This window comes from Microchirus variegatus (genome assembly GCF_963457635.1).
Source record: "Microchirus variegatus genome assembly, chromosome: 12".
NCBI classification, from domain to species: domain Eukaryota; kingdom Metazoa; phylum Chordata; class Actinopteri; order Pleuronectiformes; family Soleidae; genus Microchirus; species Microchirus variegatus.
This window is the reverse complement of record NC_139813.1, coordinates 26,985,505-27,009,942: the sequence shown is the minus strand read 5'-3', so window position 1 is coordinate 27,009,942 and position 24,438 is coordinate 26,985,505. Positions and strand designations below refer to the sequence as shown.

The 24,438-nt window shown below is 43.0% G+C and overlaps 2 protein-coding genes across 2 annotated transcripts in view; both read right to left on the bottom strand.

The window, feature by feature from the left end:
* The window catches only part of LOC310934857 (uncharacterized protein), a gene marked incomplete at its 3' end in the record, with an annotated part of 41,563 nt that overhangs the window by 16,649 nt on the left and 476 nt on the right, over positions 1-24,438 (bottom strand). Inside the window, 16 exon segments of the mRNA XM_083898656.1 lie at positions 888-1,061; positions 1,197-1,370; positions 10,851-11,282; positions 11,379-13,179; positions 13,260-13,458; positions 13,580-13,658; positions 14,037-14,156; positions 14,229-14,333; positions 14,402-14,509; positions 16,158-16,265; positions 16,337-16,426; positions 20,368-20,884; positions 20,966-21,012; positions 22,101-22,305; positions 22,308-22,534; positions 22,631-24,434. Coding sequence (XP_083754782.1) covers positions 888-1,061; positions 1,197-1,370; positions 10,851-11,282; positions 11,379-13,179; positions 13,260-13,458; positions 13,580-13,658; positions 14,037-14,156; positions 14,229-14,333; positions 14,402-14,509; positions 16,158-16,265; positions 16,337-16,426; positions 20,368-20,884; positions 20,966-21,012; positions 22,101-22,305; positions 22,308-22,534; positions 22,631-24,434 — 6,190 coding nt within the window.
* Positions 1,639-5,386, bottom strand: LOC310935209 (uncharacterized protein; the record flags this gene model as incomplete). Its single annotated transcript, XM_083899062.1, has 8 exons — positions 1,639-1,654; positions 1,725-1,909; positions 3,101-3,553; positions 3,676-3,754; positions 4,024-4,146; positions 4,575-4,682; positions 5,116-5,223; positions 5,310-5,386. 8 exons carry the CDS (start codon positions 5,384-5,386, stop codon positions 1,639-1,641), a joined length of 1,149 nt encoding a protein of 382 aa, XP_083755188.1.

The window sequence follows — 24,438 nt, the reverse complement described above, 5'->3', positions numbered from 1 at the left end:
TCAAAGCGAACGCACTTAGCCGCGAGGAGTTAAACCAGCTTCTGATATCGGCTGCACCTTGTGGTCTCACCGCGGGAGCACAAGGGTTCGGCTCGGATGTTGCCGGTGTGTGTGTGACCTGTCGTCGTTGGACATCGTCCCGGACAGCGCAGGAGGCGCCATCATCCACTCACCAGTTTGTTCCAGTCTACCTGAAGAGTCGCCTTCCAGACACGGATCGGGTAAACGGTCATCGTTTGGTTTGGAGGTAAAACTTATCCTTTACTGTTCATGGATCGTTGGGAGTAAAAGTTGGATTTCCACGCACACAAAAGTCACCATATCAGGCCTGCAACGTGGTTAGTTTGTTTTGCCGGCTGTGTGTATGTGTGTGTGAGTAAGTGTGGGCCCACTGAATTGTGTTTGGGTTTATTACTGAAAGTAACTGAAATCTTATTATTCAGAGGTTTTAAGGTAATTTGAATGTAAGTTGAGAGTATATCTGCTACTAAGAATTTACTTTAAACATATTTTCAGTAAAAGTGTATTACTTTTTCTTAGAATTTGTTTAAACTTTAAGTAAATACTGTAATTGATTTGTTTATTTAAAAAAAATAAAATAATAATTTTGTGATATTTCCCTTGTCAGAGTCAAAGGTGAGCATAGTGATTACCTATAGTTGAGTGTGTATAAAAAAACAAAATCCAAATTACTTTTAGGGAAAATTACTTAAAATTAGGATTAAAATATAATTAAGGAACCCAGAAGCATGCCCTTAGTATGAGGTCTATTGAGGGGAGTGCTACACAGACATGAAGGAATGATGATTGAATAATGTCATTTCGAATCGTAACAAATGGTTCTTATGGACAGGAAATGAAAACAACCCTTTCATGGATCACCTGACCTGAGAGTCTCCAGAGAACAGTGAGGATTCTTCAGTCCATCACACAGCAGCTTCACTCCTGAATCCTGAAGGTCATTGTTACTCAGGTCCAGATTTTTCAGGAGGGAGGATTTGGAGTTCAGAGCCGAGTTCAGAGAAGAACATCCTTCCTCTGTGACCAGACAACCTGACAAACTGGAGTAAAGAAGACATGATGAACTCATGATGATTCAGAAAATCCTGAAGATATTAAACATCTTCATTAAGAAGAACCTGAAGAAGCAAAATCAGAATTTAAAAGATCAACTGTCAAATAAACAGGGTTCTGACCTGAGAGTCTCCAGAGAACAGTGAGGACTCTTCAGTCCATCACACAGCAGCTTCACTCCTGAATCCTGAAGGTCATTGTTACTCAGGTCCAGGTGTCTCAGACTAGAGGACACAGAGCTGAGGACTGAGGACAGAGCTTCACAGCTTCTCTCTGAGAGTTTACAGTCACTCAGTCTGAGGTAGAAAACAGTGATGAACAAAAGGTTAAACATGTTTATCTTGTGCTCTTTAGATTATGTCTTATTAATATTTATATATTGATCCACTTACAGAGCTTTGTTGGAGGCTTTGACCACCGGCAGCAGCTTCAGAAGAGCCTCCTCTGAAGCAGAGTACTTCTTCAGGTCAAACTCATCCAGATCTTTTCCTGATGACAGTAAGATGAAGACCAGAGCTGACCACTGAGCAGGAGACAGTGTCTCTGTGGACAGACGTCCAGATTTCAAGGACTCTTGGATCTCCTCCACAAGAGAACAATCATTCAGTTCATTCAGACAGTGGAACAGGTTGATGCTTCTCTCTGCTGACAGATTCTCACTGATCTTCTTCTTGATGTACTCGAGTGTTTTCCAATTGGTGTGTGAGCTATTTCTTGTTTGTGACAGTAGACCTCTTAAGAGCTTCTGATTGGAGTCCAGTGAAAGACCAAGGAGGAAGCGGAGGAACAAGTCCAGGTGTCCATTTGGACTCAGTAAGGCCTTGTCCACAGCACTCTGGTGCAGATGATTCAGTTCAGGTTTGTTTTTAAACAATTTGGAATACTTGGATTTTGATGGTTCTTCAGAAAGCGGATTTGTTCCATATGTGATGAAGGTCAGATGAACATGAAGAGCAGCCAGAAACTCCTGAACACTCAGATGGACAAAGCAGAAGACCTTGTCCTGGTACAGGCCTCTCTCCTCTTTAAAGATCTGAGTGAAGACTCCTGAGTAAACTGAAGCTGCTGTGATATCGATGCCACACTCTGTCAGGTCTGATTCATAGAAGATCAGGTTTCCTTTCTGCAGCTGCTCAAAGGCCAGTTTCCCCAGAGACTTAATCATCTTCCTGTTCTTTGGACTCCAGTGTGGATCTGTCTCAGCTCCTCCATCATATTTGACCTTCTTCACTTTGGACTGAACCACCAGGAAGTGGACGTACATCTCAGTCAGGGTCTTGGGCAGTTCTCCTCCATCTCTGGTTTTCAACATGTTCTCCAGAACTGTTGCAGTGATCCAGCAGAAGACTGGGATGTGACACATGATGTGGAGGCTTCGTGATGTCTGGATGTGGGAGATGATCCTCCTGGCCTGCTCCTCATCTCTGAACCTCTTCCTGAAGTAGTCCTCCTTCTGTGGGTCTGTGAACCCTCTGACCTCTGTCACCATGTCAACACAGTCAGGAGGGATCTGATTGGCTGCTGCAGGTCGTGTGGTTATCCAGAGGCGAGCAGAGGGAAGCAGTTTCCCCCTGATGAGGTTTGTCAGCAGCACGTCCACTGAGGTGGACGCTGTGACATCAGTCAGGATCTCAGTGTTGTGGAAGTCCAGAGGAAGTCGACACTCGTCCAGACCATCAAAGATGAAGACCACCTTAAAGTCTTCAAACCTGCAGATTCCTGCTTCTTTGGTTTCAGTGAAGAAGTGATGGATGAGTTCCACCAAACTGTACTTCTTCTCTTTCAGCACATTCAGCTCTCTGAAGGTGAAGGGAAATGTGAACTCTATGTCCTGGTTGCTTTTGTCTTCAGCCCAGTCCAGAGTGAACTTCTGTGTTAAGACTGTTTTCCCAATGCCAGCCACTCCCTTTGTCATCACTCTTCTGATTGGTCCGTCTCTTCCAGCTGAGGCTTTAAAGATGTCTTCTTGTCTGATGGTTGTTTCTGCTCTGTCTGGTTTCGAGGAAGCTCTTTCAATCTGTCTGACCTCATGTTCTTCATTGACCTCTCCAGTCCCTCCCTCTGTGATGTAGAGCTCTGTGAAGATCTCATTCAGAAGGGTGGGGTTTCCTGCTTTAGCCACGCCCTCAAACAAACACTGGAACTTCTTCTTCAGGTTTGATTTGAGTTCACGTTGACAAGGTTGAGCTCTGGTTTCTGAAGGAACACAAGAAAATAAATCAGTGAGAGGATCATTGAGGAAATGAGATGTTCTATCTTTCACATTAAAAGTCCTCTTACTGCTCTGCAGACAGTCAGCTAGCTTCTCCTGCTTCATCCTCCTCAGGAAGTTCTCTGTGATCTTCAGAAAGGCCTCTCTGCTCCTCCTCTGCTCCTCATCTTCACCATCCAACACCTCCTCATCCTCCCTCTGACCCAGAACCTTCTGGATCTTCTTCAGCTCGTTCTTCACAAAGCAGATGATGTTCTCCTCCAGCAGCTGGAACAGAACAACGTGAAGTGAAATGAGATCCTGCAGGTCCACAGAGCAGCATCCAGACTGTCAGGACCAGGACTCTGCTTCAATATTAACAGTAGTGTCATGTTTGTACATTTACACACCTTAAATATGGAGTCCAGGTCTGCTCCATGCTGCTGGACAGACTGACCACTGAGAACCTCTGTCCTCTGCTGATCAACTCTGAGGAGAAAAGATTCAGTGTCATTTACTTAACAAGGTTCTAACGAGGTTTTCACTGTTCTGCACCTACGTTTCTTCTTCAGCCAAGTTCACACGACATGAGTTTGACAACTTGAAGACAAAAGTCCTTGAAGGACAGTCTCTAGTGTGTATTAAAGGATTTTCTTTTGTACAGTTCTTGCCCAAGTCAGCTCGACTTACGTTGAGGGAGTAGGCTCCCCCTGGTGGAGGATCATGTAAGTGTGTCTTACTTTGTGTGAAATTCTTACATCAGTTCACCATGTTTTTGTCCATCCTTGAAGGTAATAGGACGACCCATAGACTCGTCACTCTTCATGGACACACGGCTGGGACCAGGTCCAGCAGAGTCTGGTCCCTGTTGATGAATCCTCCTACAAATACAGGACATGACATGTAAATACAACCCCTGTTCTGATAGATTGATCTCATTAATGATCGACAGTATCTGGAGACAAAAGGAAAACAGGTTTGTGTAAGAAATGGTTGAGTTTGACCCAGATGGTGTCGGCTGCTCAGTGTCAAACACTGATTAATACATTTAAGACTTCCACTAAAATATGTAGAACATCTTCAGTCAGATCAGTTTACCCAAACCCAAGGACGTAAGCCAGGACTGTTCCAGTTTTCTTCAACATTTCTTATGTTTTCATGGGTCCAGATCTAAGCTTAAAGAGTCTGTTTGGGGTCTTGGGTCCAGAACGTCTTGGTGCTGAATCTGAGGTCCCAAATATTAGGCATTTCTGATGGTACATGATCGATCATTTGAGTTGTTGACCTGTGAAGACCTCCATCATCTGACCTCTGTTCTTGTTTGAAGTTCATAGGTAGACCCATGGACCAGTCACTCTTCATGGACACACAGCTGGGACCAGGTCCAGCAGAGTCTGGTCCCTGTTGATGGATCCACCTACAAATACAGGACACGACATGTAAATACAACCCCTGTTCTGATAGATTGATCTCATTAATGATCGACAGTATCAGGAGACAAAAGGAAAACAGGTTTGTGTAAGAAATGGTTGAGTTTGACCCAGATGGTGTCGGCTGCTCGGTGTCAAACACCAACACTGATTAATACATTTAAGACTTCCACTAAAATATGTAGAACATCTTCAGTCAGATCACTTTACCCAAACCCAAGGACGTGAGCCAGGACTGTTCCAGTTTTCTTCAACATTTCTTATGTTTTCATGGGTCCAGATCTAAGCTTAAAGAGTCTGTTTGGGACTTGGGTCCAGAACGTCTTGGTGCTGAATCTGAGGTCCCAAATATTAGGCATTTCTGATGGTACATGATCGATCATTTGAGTTGTTGACCTGTGAAGACCTCCATCATCTGACCTCTGTTCTTGTTTGAAGTTCATAGGTAGACCCATGGACCAGTCACTCTTCATGGAGACACAGCTGGGTCCAGGTCCAGCAGAGTCTGGTCTCTGTTGACGGATCCTCCTACAAACACAGGACATGACATGTAAATAAAACACTGAGCTGCGACATGGAGATGAGTCACATGGTCAATAAGATCCTCATCTCACCTCTGACCCTCATGTTCCTCACACAGAGTGGTTTTAGAGGGCGGAGCTTCCTCATCACTGTCTTTGATCTGATTCATTGCAGAGCGCCACCTGCTGGGAGAGTAAAAGTCACACATTGCAAGTTCTGCTAACATGGGTGGACCTCAGGCTTCTAACAACATCATCATCATCATCATCAGGTCCAGCAGGAGCAAGAAGATCCAGCAACACCAGATGGACCAGATGAAAGGAACCACAGGTATGTTAGTGTGAGCAGAACACCAACACAAATGTCAGAGAACAAGTAAAACGTACGTGGACGTCTTTTTGTTATTGGGATGAAAATCCAGAACTGGTTCTGTTTTGGTACCAGTTTCTCACGAGTTAGAACCAAAGTATCAATAATCATCTGAACAAATAGTTCCTTCTATAAATAGTTATGTTACTTTCACACTAACTTGAAGGGAATTATAAAATAATGCTGATGATGTTTGACGTCGTGTTGCGTTGTTTACTCTCCAACCATCATGGCCGACAAGTTCTTTAAAGTTTTGGTTGAGTTTTGTGAAAGTACAGCAGCTTGTGTCATAGTACGTAAAAAGGTAGTTACAAAACACAAACAAATACAACAGTGTAAACGTGAGACGGTGTCTTAACCAAGCTAACATTTGTGCTGCTGCTAACAGAAGTGCAGCGTCCTCAGTGCAGCCTGATACAAGTCTGAAGATAAAACTACTAGAGCTGGGATTTATGGCTCTTTGAAGGGAGCCGGATCTCGTTCAAAGAGCCGTTCAAAACACTCGGCTCGTTCTTATATTTCATTATTTCTCAGAAGCCAAATAGCAAATTATCACTGGTTGTAAATTATAAGGTAAGATTTGGATCAGAATGATTCAAACGTTCACATCCCACCAATATATGCTTTATTGGCGCTGTGTGCTCGGCTCCTCCCCCAAGTTCATACAGAAGACGTCACGAGAAGACAGCGTGGACGATTTGCGTATAAAAAGAAACGGTTTGCAACTGCGACTCGGTTCTCATCGTTTCGATTCGACTCGTTCGTGAACGTCCCAGCTCTGAAAAACGACTCGCTCAAGACGCCGACAGCATCGCACTTTACGGCCCTTCACTACAGGTGAGTCCATTGGTTTAAACAGAAGAGCCCGCCCTCTGGTGGTCAGGTAAGAAGCTCTTCAACTTACCTCTGTGTTCAGGCTTCCTCAGCAACAAATCGTAGACTCATAGTATCATTATTATCAAATATATGAGGCAGTAACCTGTACATTTGTTGACAAACCGATGATAGTGATGAACTGTGACTCAGGACTTCTAATGTCCAAACAACCATGTCCTCAGACCAGGTACAGTCCACTGTGTTAGAGCGTTTTAGACGTTGTGTCGCTTTAAATTTCTTTATCGCAAACTCAAAGAACAGATTTGTTAAATCTTTGACCAGAGAAAGAAACGCGATCGTGTGATTTCTAACATGGTTTAATATTGAAACAGTGCAGACGTGACAGAGACTTATGAAGCGTAATAAAGTGACTCAGAGTTGATTTGTGGATTGAAGCTGTCAGACCAGTTCAGACGCTTCATGCAGGAATGTTGAAAAGACAAAGTCAGATTGTAAAGATTCAGCAGTGATTGTATTTATTCTCACCTGCTGAACTGAGCTCAGGTCCACTCACACACACACACTGTCCACCTTCATGTGGACACCAGACGCTGACGATTGTCCCTGGTCTGTCCTGCCGTCCTTCTGTGTCTGATCTGAGGACACAGAGTCACGTCCTCATACCTTCAGAGTCAAAGTGACGACGTCAGAACCGGTCCAACGAGCCGCGGCTGGATTCAGGTCTGTTCTCTCTCCTGATTGGCCGATTGCGATGGAGCTGGAATTTTTTATGCGAAGCAGCCGCCTGGTCGTGGGTCACAGATGATGTAGGTGTGCTATCTGTCCACTAGGAGGAGCTAAGTCAAGCAGCAGGAGCAGCTGCTGTCAGTTCCATGTCGAGTTGTCGCGATACCAAAATGAATAACCACGGTACGATACCAGACAAAGTATCACGGTTCCGGGTAGTATCACGATACCACAGCCTTTTTTTATTATTATTTTTATCAACTGCAATGTTTTTGTACAAGTTATAAATACTTATTAATTACTTAATCATTTGGTGCATGATAAACATAATACTGGTGAAGTAAGAATTAGATTGAATGGTTTTAGTTCATAACTAGGTCAACAAGAGTACATGAACAAAAGCATTTCAGCAATAAAAAAAATAAATGAAGTTAGAATGTATATGATTGAAATTAAATAATAATTCGGTTTTCTCTGCGCATTAATTTTTGTTTATCTAATATAAATAATCAACTTAGGATAACAAATCCACTGTCTTTAAAAAAATCTATTGGACAGTTATGCTTCTTCTCCAACATAATAAACCATAGAGGACAAAATACAATAAACAGGAACTGATTCCCTGTGAAAACTATATTTTTTATGCTTTAACATCCTTTAACTCTTCATTCTTCAGCGTGTACACGGAGCATACAGCCTAATATTAGCCAATGATAGAATAAACAGGGCTTACTAACCTGGTATTCCACCCGTAAATCTGTGTGACGACACTGCCGGTGTTTTATGAGGCTGGAGGTGTTCCCTCCTTTGGCTCCTATAGCTTGGTGGCAGCACCTGCACAGTGGACGGCCGTCGTCTATTTCTTTACCGTCTGTGTCTTGTTTAAAGCCAAAATAGTTCCAACTGTGACTTTTGGAGGTTGGTTTTTAGAGCAAAGTTAGCGGAGCCACTGACGACGACGCCCGGTGCTTCGGCCATGGTGAGTGTGTTGTCTCGTGTTTGTGATTGTAAACCGTGTGCACGTCTGGACGAGACAGAACTTTAGCTTGTTTGTTTTTAAGCGAATTTCTATCCAATCGGAGCTGTTTTCATGGAGTTCGTTCTTGCCGGCAGAAAGACACGAACAGCCGATCAGCTAACAGACGGGCGCACCCAGCATGCGGAAACAGCCTATCATATACCCGGACGTCACCAGTAACAGGCAAACAGCCAATCATTCAGCAGCTGTGGAGTTCGGTTGCAGTAGTTGCACAATGGGTTTGTTTACAAGGGAGTAGCATGCAGTGAGAAGTCGGGAGGCCGGGAGGAGAGTAGACGCGGCCGATATGTAGCGGAAACTGGCACCAGTATATCAGTATACCGTAATTCACGGTATTACCGTCGCGTAGAATTTCTAGTACCGTTTTCTAGGAACCGTTAAGAATTGGCACCGCGGTGTACCGTGGGTATCGTGCAACTCCATGTGATGACCAGCAGGAGTCAGCAGATGTTCCTGATCTGTGCATCAACAACACAGATGTAAGTTCTCTGACGTTTACGTTTGTTTATCGTTGAACATTTTAATGTATAGAGTTAGGATTGTTTGTGTTTGTATGAAAATATTCAAAGTTGAAAAGAGTTTAGTGTTAAATGTTGTGATCGTTCACATGTGAACCTCTGTGTTTCAGGCTGGTTCTCAGCAGCAGGGGGCGCTCACAGCACAGTCAGTACCTCCATAGGTAGGCGGGTCAGTTAATGACAGACAATCGTTCTTTATGTTTATTTCACACATACAAGTTTGTTTTTCTCTTTATTTATTGACGGTCATCAGGACGTGAAGAGAATTCAAAAGTGTTTCAACAATGAATTACTGAGCCGAGCTTTAACATCAGATTATAAACAGTGAGACCTCGTCCACCACACGACTGAAGCTGCTGTCTCTTCATGTTCTACAGAGAACACAGAGACACTGAGGAACCAAACCAGACCCAGAACCCAGGATAAAGTGGTTCAGAGAATGTGGTCCTGAAGGTGTGGAGGTGGATCAGTGAGTCAGAGGAGACTCTGTAGAAGGACAGAGTCCCAGCAGGACAGTCCACATACACTGATACTCTGTGAGAGACAGACGATGATCTGATGGATGTTTCTGTCTCACAGTGACGGACAGAGTAACCATCATCATCAGAGCAGATCAGACTCCAGGACTGATCATTATTTCCAAACAAACAGTCATAACTGTTGCCTTTCCTCTTGATTCCTCTGTAACTCAGTGATATATAAACTCTTCCTCTCCACTCGACCTCCCAGTAACAGCGACCAGTCAGACCAGATCTACACAGCAGCTGATTATAGTAGTCAAATCTGTCTGGATGATCAGGATACGACTGATCTTCTGTCACATTGGTCACTTTCCTGTTGTTGTCAGACAGTTTGAGTCTTCTGTTCATTGTGTTTGTGTCCAGTTCCAGTTCACATGAATCTGATGAAGAACAACAAGACACAGCTGCAGTTTATTGACGATCAGCTGATATGTTGTTATTTCCTGTAAATCCATACTTACACTTCCTGACACCTGGTTTTAACCACTGCTCTCCAGCATGGTCCATCCTGGAGGAAGAAACAGTCTGAATGAGTTTGTGTCCAACATTTGTCCAAACTGTTGTCTTAATAACGCACTCTGGTGGACAGAATTATGAAGTACACCCTGGTGTCAGATCAAGGACAGGTGTGTTTCAAAGAGAAGACGGTGTCTGCAGAACCAGAGACCACAGTTTCAGGTGGCTACGCATTTTCTGAACAGCACCACCATGTGGACATCACAGGAGACAGCACTTCAATTGTCTCCTGCAGTTTAGACCAGACGATGCCAAAGACGTTTAAATGTGAGTATAGCACTGAATTTTAAATTCATTCAAACAATGATGAATGTTTGAATTACACAGGAAAGTTCATGTTTGCTATTCTAAGTGTGTTTATACCATTTAGTTGTAAAGTAGGATCATGTTTTCTGTGGTTTTCATTAAAAAGAGCCACCATGAAGCTCGTACTAAATCTACTCAACTCTGTTAACACAGTAGTCATTTAGTCATCGTTCATTTAGTGAATGAAGTGGTTATTTTGACCAAACCAGAGTTGGTGATTTGATGAAACAGTGATTTGTCAGTCAGGCATATTTTGGAGCTGGAGAAGATGATCTGTGTTGTCTGTGGAGAGTAATTATACATTTCAGTTGTTCAGTGATGCCTTTGCCTTTTCTTATGTAATATTTTGTAATGCTCTTGTTGTGGTTTTATTTTGAAAGGCATCGTCAAAGGTTTGGCTTCTGGACTCATGAGACTAGAGACCTGATCCAGGGAACCCTTCAGCCAATATCTATGGTTCTAAGACAGAGTTGAGTCACTGAGGAAGCTCCAGCTCACATGCAGGATGTTAATGACTGAACTGCAGAGGAAAAGACACTAGTGGACAGTTTTCAGGTATTTACCTTATAATTTAATCCAGTCAGGAATTATTCAACTTCATTAGTATTTAGTTTGCATCCAGTTCATATAAATCATTTTGAATTGGATGTTGTTTTTACTCCAGAAACTAATACATGTTCCAAAACAACTATTGTTGTCAACGTCTGTTTTTATTCAGCTGAAAATCTTCAACCTGAACCTGCTTACAAGTTTAAATACTGCTGTTGAAGATGAAGCAGAAGAGGAAGAGGAGGAGAATACCTGAGAGTGTCCAGTCTCCAGTGTGGACTCTTCAGTCCATCAGACAGAAGCTTCTTTCCTGAGTCTCCTGGATGATTGAAGCTCAGGTCCAGTTCTCTCAGATGGGAGGGGTTGGAGTTTAGAGCTGAGGTCAGAGAAGAACATCCTTCTTCTGTGACCAGACAACCTGACAGACTGGAGTTAAGAAGATATGATGAACTCAGTGATTCAGAAAATTCTGAAGAAGTTGAACATCTGTCAAATAAACAGAGTTCTGACCTGAGAGTCTCCAGAGAACAGTGAGGACTCTTCAGTCCATCACACAGCAGCTTCACTACTGAATCCTGAAGGTCATTGTTACTCAGGTCCAGGTGTCTCAGACTAGAGGACACAGAGCTGAGGACTGAGGACAGAGCTTCACAGCTTCTCTCTGAGAGGTTACAGTCACTCAGTCTGAGGTAGAAAACAGTGATGAACAAAAGGTTAAACATGTTTCTCTTGTGGTCTTTAGAATATGTCTTATTAATATTTATATATTGATCCACTTACAGAGCTTTGTTGGAGGCTTTGACCACCGGCAGCAGCTTCAGAAGAGCCTCCTCTGAAGCAGAGTACTTCTTCAGGTCAAACTCGTCCAGATCTTTTCCTGATGACAGTAAGATGAAGACCAGAGCTGACCACTGAGCAGGAGACAGTGTCTCTGTGGACAGACGTCCATATTTCAAGTACTCTTGGATCTCCTCCACAAGAGAACAATCATTCAGTTCATTCAGACAGTGGAACAGGTTGATGCTTCTCTCTGCTGACAGATTTTTACTGATCTTCTTCTTGATGTACTGGACTGTTTTCTGAACGGTCTGCAAGCTACTTCCTGTTTGTGTCAGTAGACCTCTTAAGAGCTTCTGATTGGTCTCCAGTGAAAGACCAAGAAGGAAGCGGAGGAACAAGTCCAGGTGTCCATTTGGACTCAGTAAGGCCTTGTCCACAGCACTCTGGTGCAGATGATTCAGTTCAGGTTTTTTTTTAAACAATTTGAACCTCTGGGATGTTGATGGTTCCTCTGAAAGCAGATTTGTTCCAGAGGTGATGAAGGTCAGATGAACATGAAGAGCAGCCAGAAACTCCTGAACACTCAGATGGACAAAGCAGAAGACCTTGTCCTGGTACAGGCCTCTCTCCTCTTTAAAGATCTGAGTGAAGACTCCTGAGTAAACTGAAGCTGCTGTGATATCGATGCCACACTCTGTCAGGTCTGATTCATAGAAGATCAGGTTTCCTTTCTGCAGCTGCTCAAAGGCCAGTTTCCCCAGAGACTCAATCATCTTCCTGTTCTCTGGACTCCAGTGTGGATCTGTCTCAGCTCCTCCATCATATTTGACCTTCACTTTGGACTGAACCACCAGGAAGTGGACGTACATCTCAGTCAGGGTCTTGGGCAGTTCTCCTCCATCTCTGGTTTTCAACATGTTCTCCAGAACTGTTGCAGTGATCCAGCAGAAGACTGGGATGTGACACATGATGTGGAGGCTTCTTGATGTCTGGATGTGGGAGATGATCCTCCTGGCCTGCTCCTCATCTCTGAACCTCTTCCTGAAGTAGTCCTCCTTCTGTGGGTCTGTGAACCCTCTGACCTCTGTCACCATGTCAACACAGTCAGGAGGGATCTGATTGGCTGCTGCAGGTCGTGTGGTTATCCAGAGGCGAGCAGAGGGAAGCAGTTTCCCCCTGATGAGGTTTGTCAGCAGCACGTCCACTGAGGTGGACGCTGTGACATCAGTCAGGATCTCAGTGTTGTGGAAGTCCAGAGGAAGTCGACACTCGTCCAGACCATCAAAGATGAAGACCACCTTCAAGTCTTCAAACCTGCAGATTCCTGCTTCTTTGGTTTCAGTGAAGAAGTGATGGATGAGTTCCACCAAACTGTACTTCTTCTCTTTCAGCACATTCAGCTCTCTGAAGGTGAAGGGAAATGTGAACTCTATGTCCTTGTTGCTTTTGTCTTCAGCCCAGTCCAGAGTGAACTTCTGTGTTAAGACTGTTTTCCCAATGCCAGCCACTCCCTTTGTCATCACTCTTCTGATTGGTCCGTCTCTTCCAGCTGAGGCTTTAAAGATGTCTTCTTGTCTGATGGTTGTTTCTGCTCTGTCTGGTTTCCAGGAAGCTGTTTCAATCTGTCTGACCTCATGTTCTTCATTGACCTCTCCAGTCCCTCCCTCTGTGATGTAGAGCTCTGTGAAGATCTCATTCAGAAGGGTGGGGTTTCCTGCTTTAGCCACGCCCTCAAACAAACACTGGAACTTCTTCTTCAGGTTTGATTTGAGTTCACGTCGACAAGCTGGAGCTCTGGTTTCTGAAGGAACACAAGAAAATAAATCAGTGAGTGGATCATTGAGGAAATAATTCTTCCTTTCACATTAAAAGTCCTCTTACTGCTCTGCAGACAGTCAGCTAGCTTCTCCTGCTTCATCCTCCTCAGGAAGTTCTCTGTGATCTTCAGAAAGGCCTCTCTGCTCCTCCTCTGCTCCTCATCTTCACCATCCAACACCTCCTCATCCTCCCTCTGACCCAGAAACTTCTGGATCTTCTTCAGCTCGTTCTTCACAAAGCAGATGATGTTCTCCTCCAGCATCTGGAACAGAACAACGTGAAGTGAAATGAGATCCTGCAGGTCCACAGAGCAGCATCCAGACTGTCAGGACCAGGACTCTGCTTCAATATTAACAGTAGTGTCATTTTGTACATTTACACACCTTAAATATGGAGTCCAGGTCTGCTCCATGCTGCTGGACAGACTGACCACTGAGAACCTCTGTCCTCTGCTGATCAACTCTGAGGAGAAAAGATTCAGTGTCATTTACTAAACAAGGTTCTAACGAGGTTTTCACTGAGCTGCACCTACGTTTCGTCTTAAGTCAAATTCACATGAGTTTGACAACTTGAAGACAAAAGTCCCTGAAGGACAGTCTCTAGTGTGTATGTGTGAACTCTCAAAGACAAAATCAGAGTGTCTTGTCGATATGTCCCTGACCAATCACAGACTCTGACCAGATTTACTGCTGGACATTTGTTCAGAGACGAGGACAGGCTGAAGACATTTAGTGGAACCTCAAACAGAAATGCAAGATTGGTCCACCAAAGAGTTTGGATGAGACAGGCTCCCCCTGGTGGAGGATCATGTAAGTGTGTGAATATGTGTGAATTTCTTACATCTGTTCACCATGTTTCTCTCCATCCTTGAAGTTCATATAACGGCCTATAGATGCTTCGCTCATCATACACACACCGCTGGGACCAGGTCCAGGAGAGTCTGGTTTTTCATGCTGGTTCCTTATCAAGAGAAATAAATTCATAGAATTATGTTTTACAGAAAACAACAAACTACTCATTTTGTTTTCTCACCTGTGACGCTCGCTGAAGTTAATAATTTGTTTTTTGGACCAGTCACTCTTCATGGACACACCGCTAGGACCAGGTCCAGGAGAGTCTGGTTTTTCATGCTGGTTCCTAATCAAGAGAAATAAATCCATAAAAGGATGTTTTACTGAAAACAACAAACTTATTTTTCTTTTTACCTCTGATAATTTCTGACGTTATGAAGAAGATTCTCTGGTGATACTCTCTTCATTCTCTTCTCTCCAGGTCCAGGTCCGGTAGAGTCCGGTCCCTGTTGATGGATTCTCCTACAAATTCAATGTAAAAAGCCACATAAACATCTTTACAATATAGAGACTGTATAATTATTTGATTGTTTGTGTTCACTGATGCTGTGGTGAGTTTGTTTTTATTGACTTATTTGTTGTAATTCCACCTAGCAGCCAGCAGGGGGCGGCTCCCACCATTCCTTGCTGTAAAGTTGACCTGTTGTTGTCTCTCCGCCATTTTGTTTAGCTCACCTTAGCTTCGCTAGCTGCACACACAGGTTCTGTGTTGATTGTGAGTCAAATCACGTATATTCCTGTTCGTCTGGGAGACGCAGAGTTTCGCGGTGAGTAAAGAGAAGTCTGTCGTTTTCTTTGTTCGTGAGGAAATAGTTGTAAACGGAGTCGCGGCAAAAGTCCGCTAACCGCTAAGCTAACAAACTCAATGTAAAGTCCCATAGGCGTATGCTAACAATGTTAGCCTATTGTGTGAATGGGGAAACGCGGTTAACAGGCGGGATTTGTGACTAAATATGAACGCGTGAGTGTGAAATGTCACTGCTGAGATGCATTTTGTTGTGTTTAGTGTTGAGGAAATTTAGACAAAACCCTGTTGTGAGATTTATTTCATATAATTAATGTAAATAACTGCTAAGTTGTTTTATTAGTTTGTCCAGTTCACAATATAGTCCTTCTGTAGCTTGTGTGAAATCATTGCTGCCACACGAGTAAAATAAAAACAACAGTATCACATTACAACGTGATAAGATAACAATATATTTATAATGTTTTTGTTATAAATATATGTTTTTTAACTCACAAATGAGAGTAAAACACTCGCACTGTCGATCCCTGGTTTTTGAAACAGAGGTTTTGTTGTGTATAAATACAAATACTGTGAAGAAATACTCTTTTTCTTGTTTTGTTAGGCTTACATCACGATATATCACAAATTAAATAGTCTTGCAATGAAGTTAGTGAAGTTCTCAGAATCACTGTATCATCATAGCATCGTTATCATGGACACAACTGTATTGCAGTGTCGTCCAAGTCCAAGCAACTGAACTTTTAATCACTGAACTGGGGGAATTTTCTAATGTGTTATTGTACAGTTTATCAGTTAAATAAATGGTGGAATATACTTACTATACTTTTTTTTTTTTAAATCTTGACTCATTATTATTAATCAGATCTTGGCTCCAGTTGTTGTAAATCTTTCAGATTATAGTCCAGAGCTTATGTTTTCATTGGCATTGTTTTTTGTTTCTGTAAGTTTGTCCTAATATTAGCAACTTCCTGTCCAGAGTTTTTAACGAATGGATCTGAATGTTTTTGTGATGGGTTGGTGATCACCCAAATATATTTTATTTTAGTAAGAATCTACCCACAGATCTTTGTCCAAACTGAAATTTGGTACAGGATCAGACTTATCATGTAACATGGTTCAGTCCTTTTATTAAGTTCAGATGTTTATATCAGATCTGGATGAATTTTTTTCATCATGATGTTCCATATTTTCATGGGCCCAGATCCAACCTTTGGAGGAAGAGATGGGTGTTTTTGGGACATGTGTCCAGAATGTCTCAGTTTTGCAGGGGTCTGTGTTTGAATGTCTAAATATTAGGTGTCTCTGGTGTTACATGGTGGCTCATTTAGTGTTGTTGACCTGTGAAGACCTCCATCATCTGACCTCTGTTCTTGTTTGAAGTTTATAGGTTCACCCATGGACCAGTCACTCTTCATGGAGACACAGCTGGGTCCAGGTCCAGTAGAGTCTGGTCCCTGTTGATGGATCCTCCTACAAACACAGGACATGACATGTAAATAAAACACTGAGCTGTCACATGGTCCATGAGATCCTCATCTCACCTCTGACCCTCATGTTCCTCACACAGAGTGGTTTTAGAGGGCGGAGCTTCATCTTCACTGTCTTTGATCTGATTCATTGCAGAGCGCCACCTGCTGGGAGAGTAAAAGTCACACATTACAAGTTCTGCTAACATGGGTGGACCTCAGGCTTCTCACATCATCATCATCATCATCAGGTCCAGCAGGAGCAAGAAGATCCAGCAACACCAGATGGACCAGATGAAAGGAACCACAGGTATGTTAGTGTGAGCAGAACACCAACACAAATGTCAGAGAACAAGTAAAACGTACGTGGACGTCTTTTTGTTATTGGGATGAAAATCGAGAACTGGTTCTGTTTTGGTACCAGTTTCTCACGAGTTAGAACCAAAGTATCAATAATCATCTGAACAAATAGTTCCTTCTATAAATAGTTATGTTACTTTCACACTAACTTGAAGGGAATTGTAAAACAATGTTGATGATGTTTGACGTCGTGCTGCGTTGTTTACTCTCCAACCATCATGGCCGACAAGTTCTCAGAAGTTTTGGCTGAATTTTTTGAAAGTACAGCAGTTTGTGTCATAGGGCCTGATTTACTAAGATTCCAAATAGCGAGCGCTAAATTGCTTGCACGAGCAGAAAGACTGCGCCTGTTACTGGATTATGTTTTGCAGGTGAACTACTAAGATTGCGGCCGCAATTGACTACAGGCGCAGAAGTGGTTAAGACCGCCCTATTTTGCGATTTTGCGCGAGTCAAGAGTTGTCCACATGGAGAAAGAGCAGACTCAACGGAAGCGCAGAATTAAATTTGAAGCTACTGAACAGAAAGTGACGTTCAGCGATGAGCTGATAACTGGGATCGAGGGATATGACGTTCTTGTTCCCCGGGTCCATAGGACCTTTTCATATTATTATTATTTTAATCCTGCGTCGGTATTTTGGACAGCGCCATCATTACCTGACGTATCAAACAAAGAAAACTATGGACAATGGATGTTGCTGTAAAAAAAAAAAAGAAGAAGGTGCTGCGCTCTCCTGCTGACTCACCTGCAGCTCACTGACAGCTGCCAGGGAGCGAGTTCTGCTGTTTCTATCAAGATTACACATGGGTCTGATTTCAATGGATGAGTCACTTTTTTGTCAATATGTAAATAAATAAATAAAGCGGATCATCACAACGGCTTTTTAGTCCCAGTCCGTCCCTGGTTTCATCTGTGTTCATTCAGTCAGGCTGAGTTTCCATAACGCGTGACAACAGCCTTTGATCTGACGTCAGAGGCGACAGAACAATCGATATAGATGATATATCTATAGCTGATTCAGATAGTTACATTAAATAGTGATTGTTGTGATTATTTATTGCATTTAAATGTGTCTGGAACTGGAAGGGTTAGGGTTAGGGTAACCTGCCTGTGAGGTTTTGGTGACGTCTTTGCACGCGCAAAGCTTTAGTAAATCAGGCCCTTAGTACGTAAAAAGGTAGTTACAAAACACAAACAAATACAACAGTGTAAATGTGAGACGGTGTCTTAACCAAGCTAACATTTGTGCTGCTGCTAACAGAAGTGCAGCGTCCTCGGTGCAGCCTGATACAAGTCTGAAGATAAAACTACTAGAGCTGGGATTTATGTTTTATTATTTATGAGTTATTATTTTCGAAGCCAAACATAAAATAATCACTGGTTGTAAATTATAAGGTAAGATTTGGATCAGAATGATTCAAACGTTCACATCCCACCAATATATGCTTTATTGGCGCTGTGTGCTCGGCTCCTCCCCCAAGTTCATACAGAAGACGTCACGTGAAGACAGCGTGGACGATTTGCGTATAAAAAGAAACGGTTTGCAACTGCGACTCGGTTCTCATCGTTTCGATTCGACTCGTTCGTGAACGTCACAGCTCTGAAAAACGACTCGCTCAAGACGCCGACAGCATCGCACTTTACGGCCCTTCACTACAGGTGAGTCCATTGGTTTAAACAGAAGAGCCCGCCCTCTGGTGGTCAGGTAAGAAGCTCTTCAACTTACCTCTGTGTTCAGGCTTCCTCAGCAACAAATCGTAGACTCATAGTATCATTATTATCAAATATATGTGGCAGTAACCTGTACATTTGTTGACAAACCGATGATAGTGATGAACTGTGACTCAGGACTTCTAATGTCCAAACAACCATGTCCTCAGACCAGGTACAGTCCACTGTGTTAGAGCGTTTTAGACGTTGTGTCGCTTTAAATTTCTTTATCGCAAACTCAAAGAACAGATTTGTTAAATCTTTGACCAGAGAAAGAAACGCGATCGTGTGATTTCTAACGTGGTTTAATATTGAAACAGTGCAGACGTGACAGAGACTTATGAAGCGTAATAAAGTGACTCAGAGTTGATTTGTGGATTGAAGCTGTCAGACCAGTTCAGACGCTTCATGCAGGAATGTTGAAAAGACAAAGTCAGATTGTAAAGATTCAGCAGTGATTTTATTTATTCTCACCTGCTGAACTGAGCTCAGGTCCACTCACACACACACACACTGTCCACCTTCATGTGGACACCAGACGCTGCCGATTGTCCCTGGTCTGTCCTGCCGTCCTTCTGTGTCTGATCTGAGGACACAGAGTCACGTCCTCATACCTTCAGAGTCAAAGTGACGACGTCAAAACCGGTCCAACGAGCCGCGGCTGGATTCAGGTCTGTTCTCTCTCCTGATTGGCCGATTGCGATGGAGCTGGAATTTTTTATGCGAAGCAGCCGCCTGGTCATGGGTCACAGATGATGTAGGTGTGCTATCTGTCCACTAGGAGGCGCTAAGTCAAGCAGCAGGAGCAGCTGCTGTCAGTTCCATGTAGAGTTGTCGCGATACCAAAATGAGTAACCACGGTACGATACCAGACAAAGTATCACGGTTCCGGGTAGTATCACGATACCACAGCCTTTTTTTATTTTTTTTTTTATCAACTGCAATGTTTTTGTACAAGTTATAAATACTTATTAATTACTTAATAATTTTGTTTGGTGCATGATAAACATGATACTGGTGAAGTAAGAATTAGATTGAATGGTTTTAGTTCATAACTAGGTCAACAAGAGTACATGAACAAAAGCATTTCAGCAATAAAAAAAATGAATGAAGTTAGAATGTATATGATTGAAATTAAATAATTATTCGGTTTTCTCTGCGCATTAATTTTTGTTTATCTAATATAAATAATCAACTTAGGATAACAAATCCACTGTCATTAAAAAAATCTATTGGACAATTATGCTTCTTCTCCAACATAATAAACCATAGAGGACAAAATACAATAAACAGGAACTGATCCCCTGTGAAAACTATTTTTTTTATGCTTTAACATCCTTTAACTCTTCATTCTTCAGCGTTTACACGGAGCATACAGCCTAATATTAGCCAGTGATAGAATAAACAGGGCTTACTAACCTGGTATTCCACCCGTAAATCTGTGTGACGACACTGCCGGTGTTTTATGAGGCTGGAGGTGTTCCCTCCTTTGGCTCCTATAGCTTGGTGGCAGCACCTGCACAGTGGACGGCCGTCGTCTATTTCTTTACCGTCTGTGTCTTCTTTAAAGCCAAAATAGTTCCAACTGTGACTTTTGTAGTTTGGTTTTTAGAGCAAAGTTAGCGGAGCCACTGACGACGACGCCCGGTGCTTTTAATGAAAAGAGTTAGGATTGTTTGTGTTTGTATGAAAATATTCAAAGTTGAAAAGAGTTTAGTGTTAAATGTTGTGATCGTTCACATGTGAACCTCTGTGTTTCAGGCTGGTTCTCAGCAGCAGGGGGCGCTCACAGCACAGTCAGTACCTCCATAGGTAGGCGGGTCAGTTAATGACAGACAATCGTTCTTTATGTTTATTTCACACATACAAGTTTGTTTTTCTCTTTATTTATTGACGGTCATCAGGACGTGAAGAGAATTCAAAAGTGTTTCAACAATGAATTACTGAGCCGAGCTTTAACATCAGATTATAAACAGTGAGACCTCGTCCACCACACGACTGAAGCTGCTGTCTCTTCATGTTCTACAGAGAACACAGAGACACTGAGGAACCATAAGAGACACAGAACCCAGGATAAAGTGGTTGAGTGAATGTGGTCCTGAAGGTGTGGAGGTGGATCAGTGAGTCAGAGGAGACTCTGTAGAAGGACAGAGTCCCAGCAGGACAGTCCACATACACTGATACTCTGTGAGAGACAGACGATGATGTGATGAATGTTATTGTCTTACAGTGATGGACAGAGTAACCATCATCATCAGAGCACCTCAGACTCCAGGACTGATTATTATATCCAAAATAACAGTCATAACTGTCGCCTTTCCTCTTGATTCCTCTGTAACTCAGTGATATATAAACAGTTCCTCTCCACTCGACCTCCCAGTAACAGCGACCAGTCAGACCAGATCTACACAGCAGCTGATAATGGTAGTCAAATCTTTCTGGATGATCAGGATACGACTGATCTTCTCTCACATTGGTCACTTTCCTGTTGTTGTCAGACAGTTTGAGTTTTCTGTTCATTGTGTTTGTGTCCAGTTCCAGTTCACATGAATCTGATGAAGAACAACAAGACACAGCTGCAGTTTATTGACGATCAGCTGATATGTTGTTATTTCCTGTAAATCCATACTTACACTTCCTGAGACCTGGTTTTAACCTCTGCTCTCCAGCATGGTCCATCCTGGAGGAAGAAACAGTCTGAATGAGTTTGTGTCCAACATTTGTCCAAACTGTTGTCTTAATGACGCACTCTGGTGGACAGAATTATGAACTACACTCTGGTGTGTGAGAGAAGACGGTGTCTGCAGAACCAGAGACCACAGTTTCAGGCGGCTACGCATTTTCTGAACAGCACCACCATGTGGACATCACAGGAGACAGCACTTCAATTGTCTCCTGCAGTTTAGACCAGACGATGCCAAAGATGTTTAAATGTGAGTATAGCACTGAATTTTAAATTAATTCAAACAATGATGAATGTTTGAATTACACAGGAAAGTTCATGTTTGCTATTCTAAGTGTGTTTATTCCATTTAGTTGTAAAGTAGGATCATGTTTTCTGTGGTTTTCATTAAAAAGAGCCACCATGAAGCTCGTACTAAATCTACTCAACTCTGTTAACACAGTAGTCATTTAGTCATCGTTCATTTAGTGAATGAAGTGGTTATTTTGACCAAACCAGAGTTGGTGATTTGATGAAACAGTGATTTGTCAGTCAGGCATATTTTGGAGCTGTAGAATAGTCTGTGTTGTCTGTGGAGAGTAATTATACATTTCAGTTGTTCAGTGATGTCTTTGCCTTTTCTTATGTAATATTTTGTAATGCTCTTGTTGTTTTATTTTGAAAGGCATCGTCAAAGGTTTGGGTTCTGGACTCATGAGACTAGAGACCTGATCCAGGGAACCTTTCAGCTAATATATATGGTTCTAAGACAGAGTTGAGTCACTGAGGAAGCTCCAGCTCACATGCAGGATGTTAATGACTGAACTGCAGAGGAAAAGACACTAGTGGACAGTTTTCAGGTATTTACCTTATAGTTTAAGCCAGTCAGGAATTATTCAACCTCATTAGTATTTAGTTTGCATCCAGTTCATATAAATCATTTTGAATTGGATGTTGTTTTTACTCCAGAAACTAATACATGTTCCAAAACAACTATTGTTGTCAACGTCTGTTTTTATTCAGCTGAAAATCTTCAACCTGAACCTGCTTACAAGTTTAAATACTGCTGTTGAACATGAAGCAGAAGAGGAAGAGGAGGAGAATACCTGAGAGTGTCCAGTCTCCAGTGTGGACTCTTCAGTCCATCAGACAGAAGCTTCTTTCCTGAGTCTCCTGGATGATTGAAGCTCAGGTCCAGTTCTCTCAGATGGGAGGGGTTGGAGTTTAGAGCTGAGGTCAGAGAAGAACATCCTTCTTCTGTGACCAGACAACCTGACAGACTGGAGTTAAGAAGACATGATGAACTCATGATGATTCAGAAAATTCTGAAGAAGTTGAACATCTGTCAAATAAACAGAGTTCTGACCTGAGAGTCTCCAGAGAACAGTGAGGACTCTTCAGTCCATCACACAGCAGCTTCACTCCTGAATCCTGAAGGTCATTGTTACTCAGGTCCAGGTGTCTCAGACTAGAGGACACAGAGCTGAGGACTGAGGACAGAGCTTCACAGCTTCTCTCTGAGAGGTTACAGTCACTCAGTCTGAGGTAGAAAACAGTGATGAACAAAAGGTTAAACATGTTTCTCTTGTGGTCTTTAGAATATGTCTTATTAATATTTATATATTGATCCACTTACAGAGCTTTGTTGGAGGCTTTGACCACCGGCAGCAGCTTCAGAAGAGCCTTCTCTGAAGCAGAGTACTTCTTCAGGTCAAACTCGTCCAGATCTTTTCCTGATGACAGTAAGATGAAGACCAGAGCTGACCACTGAGCAGGAGACAGTGTCTCTGTGGACAGACGTCCAGATTTCAAGGACTCTTGGATCTCCTCCACAAGAGAACAATCATTCAGTTCATTCAGACAGTGGAACAGGTTGATGCTTTTCTCTGCTGACAGATTTTTACTGATCTTCTTCTTGATGTACTCGACTGTTTTCTGATTCGTCCATGAGCTACTTCCTGTTTGTGTCAGTAGACCTCTTAAGAGCTTCTGATTGGTCTCCAGTGAAAGACCCAGGAGAAAGCGGAGGAACAAGTCCAGGTGTCCATTTGGACTCAGTGAGGCCTTGTCCACAGCACTCTGGTGCAGATGATTAAGTTCAGGTTTGTTTTTAAACAATTTGAACCTCTGGGATGTTGATGGTTCCTCGGAAAACAGATTTGTTCCAGATGTGATGAAGGTCAGATGAACATGAAGAGCAGCCAGAAACTCCTGAACACTCAGATGGACAAAGCAGAAGACCTTGTCCTGGTACAGGCCTCTCTCCTCTTTAAAGATCTGAGTGAAGACTCCTGAGTAAACTGAAGCTGCTGTGATATCGATGCCACACTCTGTCAGGTCTGATTCATAGAAGATCAGGTTTCCTTTCTGCAGCTGCTCAAAGGCCAGTTTCCCCAGAGACTCAATCATCTTCCTGTTCTCTGGACTCCAGTGTGGATCTGTCTCAGCTCCTCCATCATATTTGACCTTCTTCACTTTGGACTGAACCACCAGGAAGTGGACGTACATCTCAGTCAGGGTCTTGGGCAGTTCTCCTCCATCTCTGGTTTTCAACATGTTCTCCAGAACTGTTGCAGTGATCCAGCAGAAGACTGGGATGTGACACATGATGTGGAGGCTTCGTGATGTCTGGATGTGGGAGATGATCCTCCTGGCCTGCTCCTCATCTCTGAACCTCTTCCTGAAGTAGTCCTCCTTCTGTGGGTCTGTGAACCCTCTGACCTCTGTCACCATGTCAACACAGTCAGGAGGGATCTGATTGGCTGCTGCAGGTCGTGTGGTTATCCAGAGGCGAGCAGAGGGAAGCAGTTTCCCCCTGATGAGGTTTGTCAGCAGCACGTCCACTGAGGTGGACGCTGTGACATCAGTCAGGATCTCAGTGTTGTGGAAGTCCAGAGGAAGTCGACACTCGTCCAGACCATCAAAGATGAAGACCACCTTCAAGTCTTCAAACCTGCAGATTCCTGCTTCTTTGGTTTCAATGAAGAAGTGATGGATGAGTTCCACCAAACTGTACTTCTTCTCTTTCAGCACATTCAGCTCTCTGAAGGTGAAGGGAAATGTGAACTGTATGTCCTTGTTGCTTTTGTCTTCAGCCCAGTCCAGAGTGAACTTCTGTGTTAAGACTGTTTTCCCAATGCCAGCCACTCCCTTTGTCATCACTCTTCTGATTGGTCCGTCTCTTCCAGCTGAGGCTTTAAAGATGTCTTCTTGTCTGATGGTTGTTTCTGCTCTGTCTGGTTTCCAGGAAGCTGTTTCAATCTGTCTGACCTCATGTTCTTCATTGACCTCTCCAGTCCCTCCCTCTGTGATGTAGAGCTCTGTGAAGATCTCATTCAGAAGGGTGGGGTTTCCTGCTTTAGCCACGCCCTCAAACAAACACTGGAACTTCTTCTTCAGGTTTGATTTGAGTTCACGTCGACAAGCTTGAGCTATGGTTTCTGA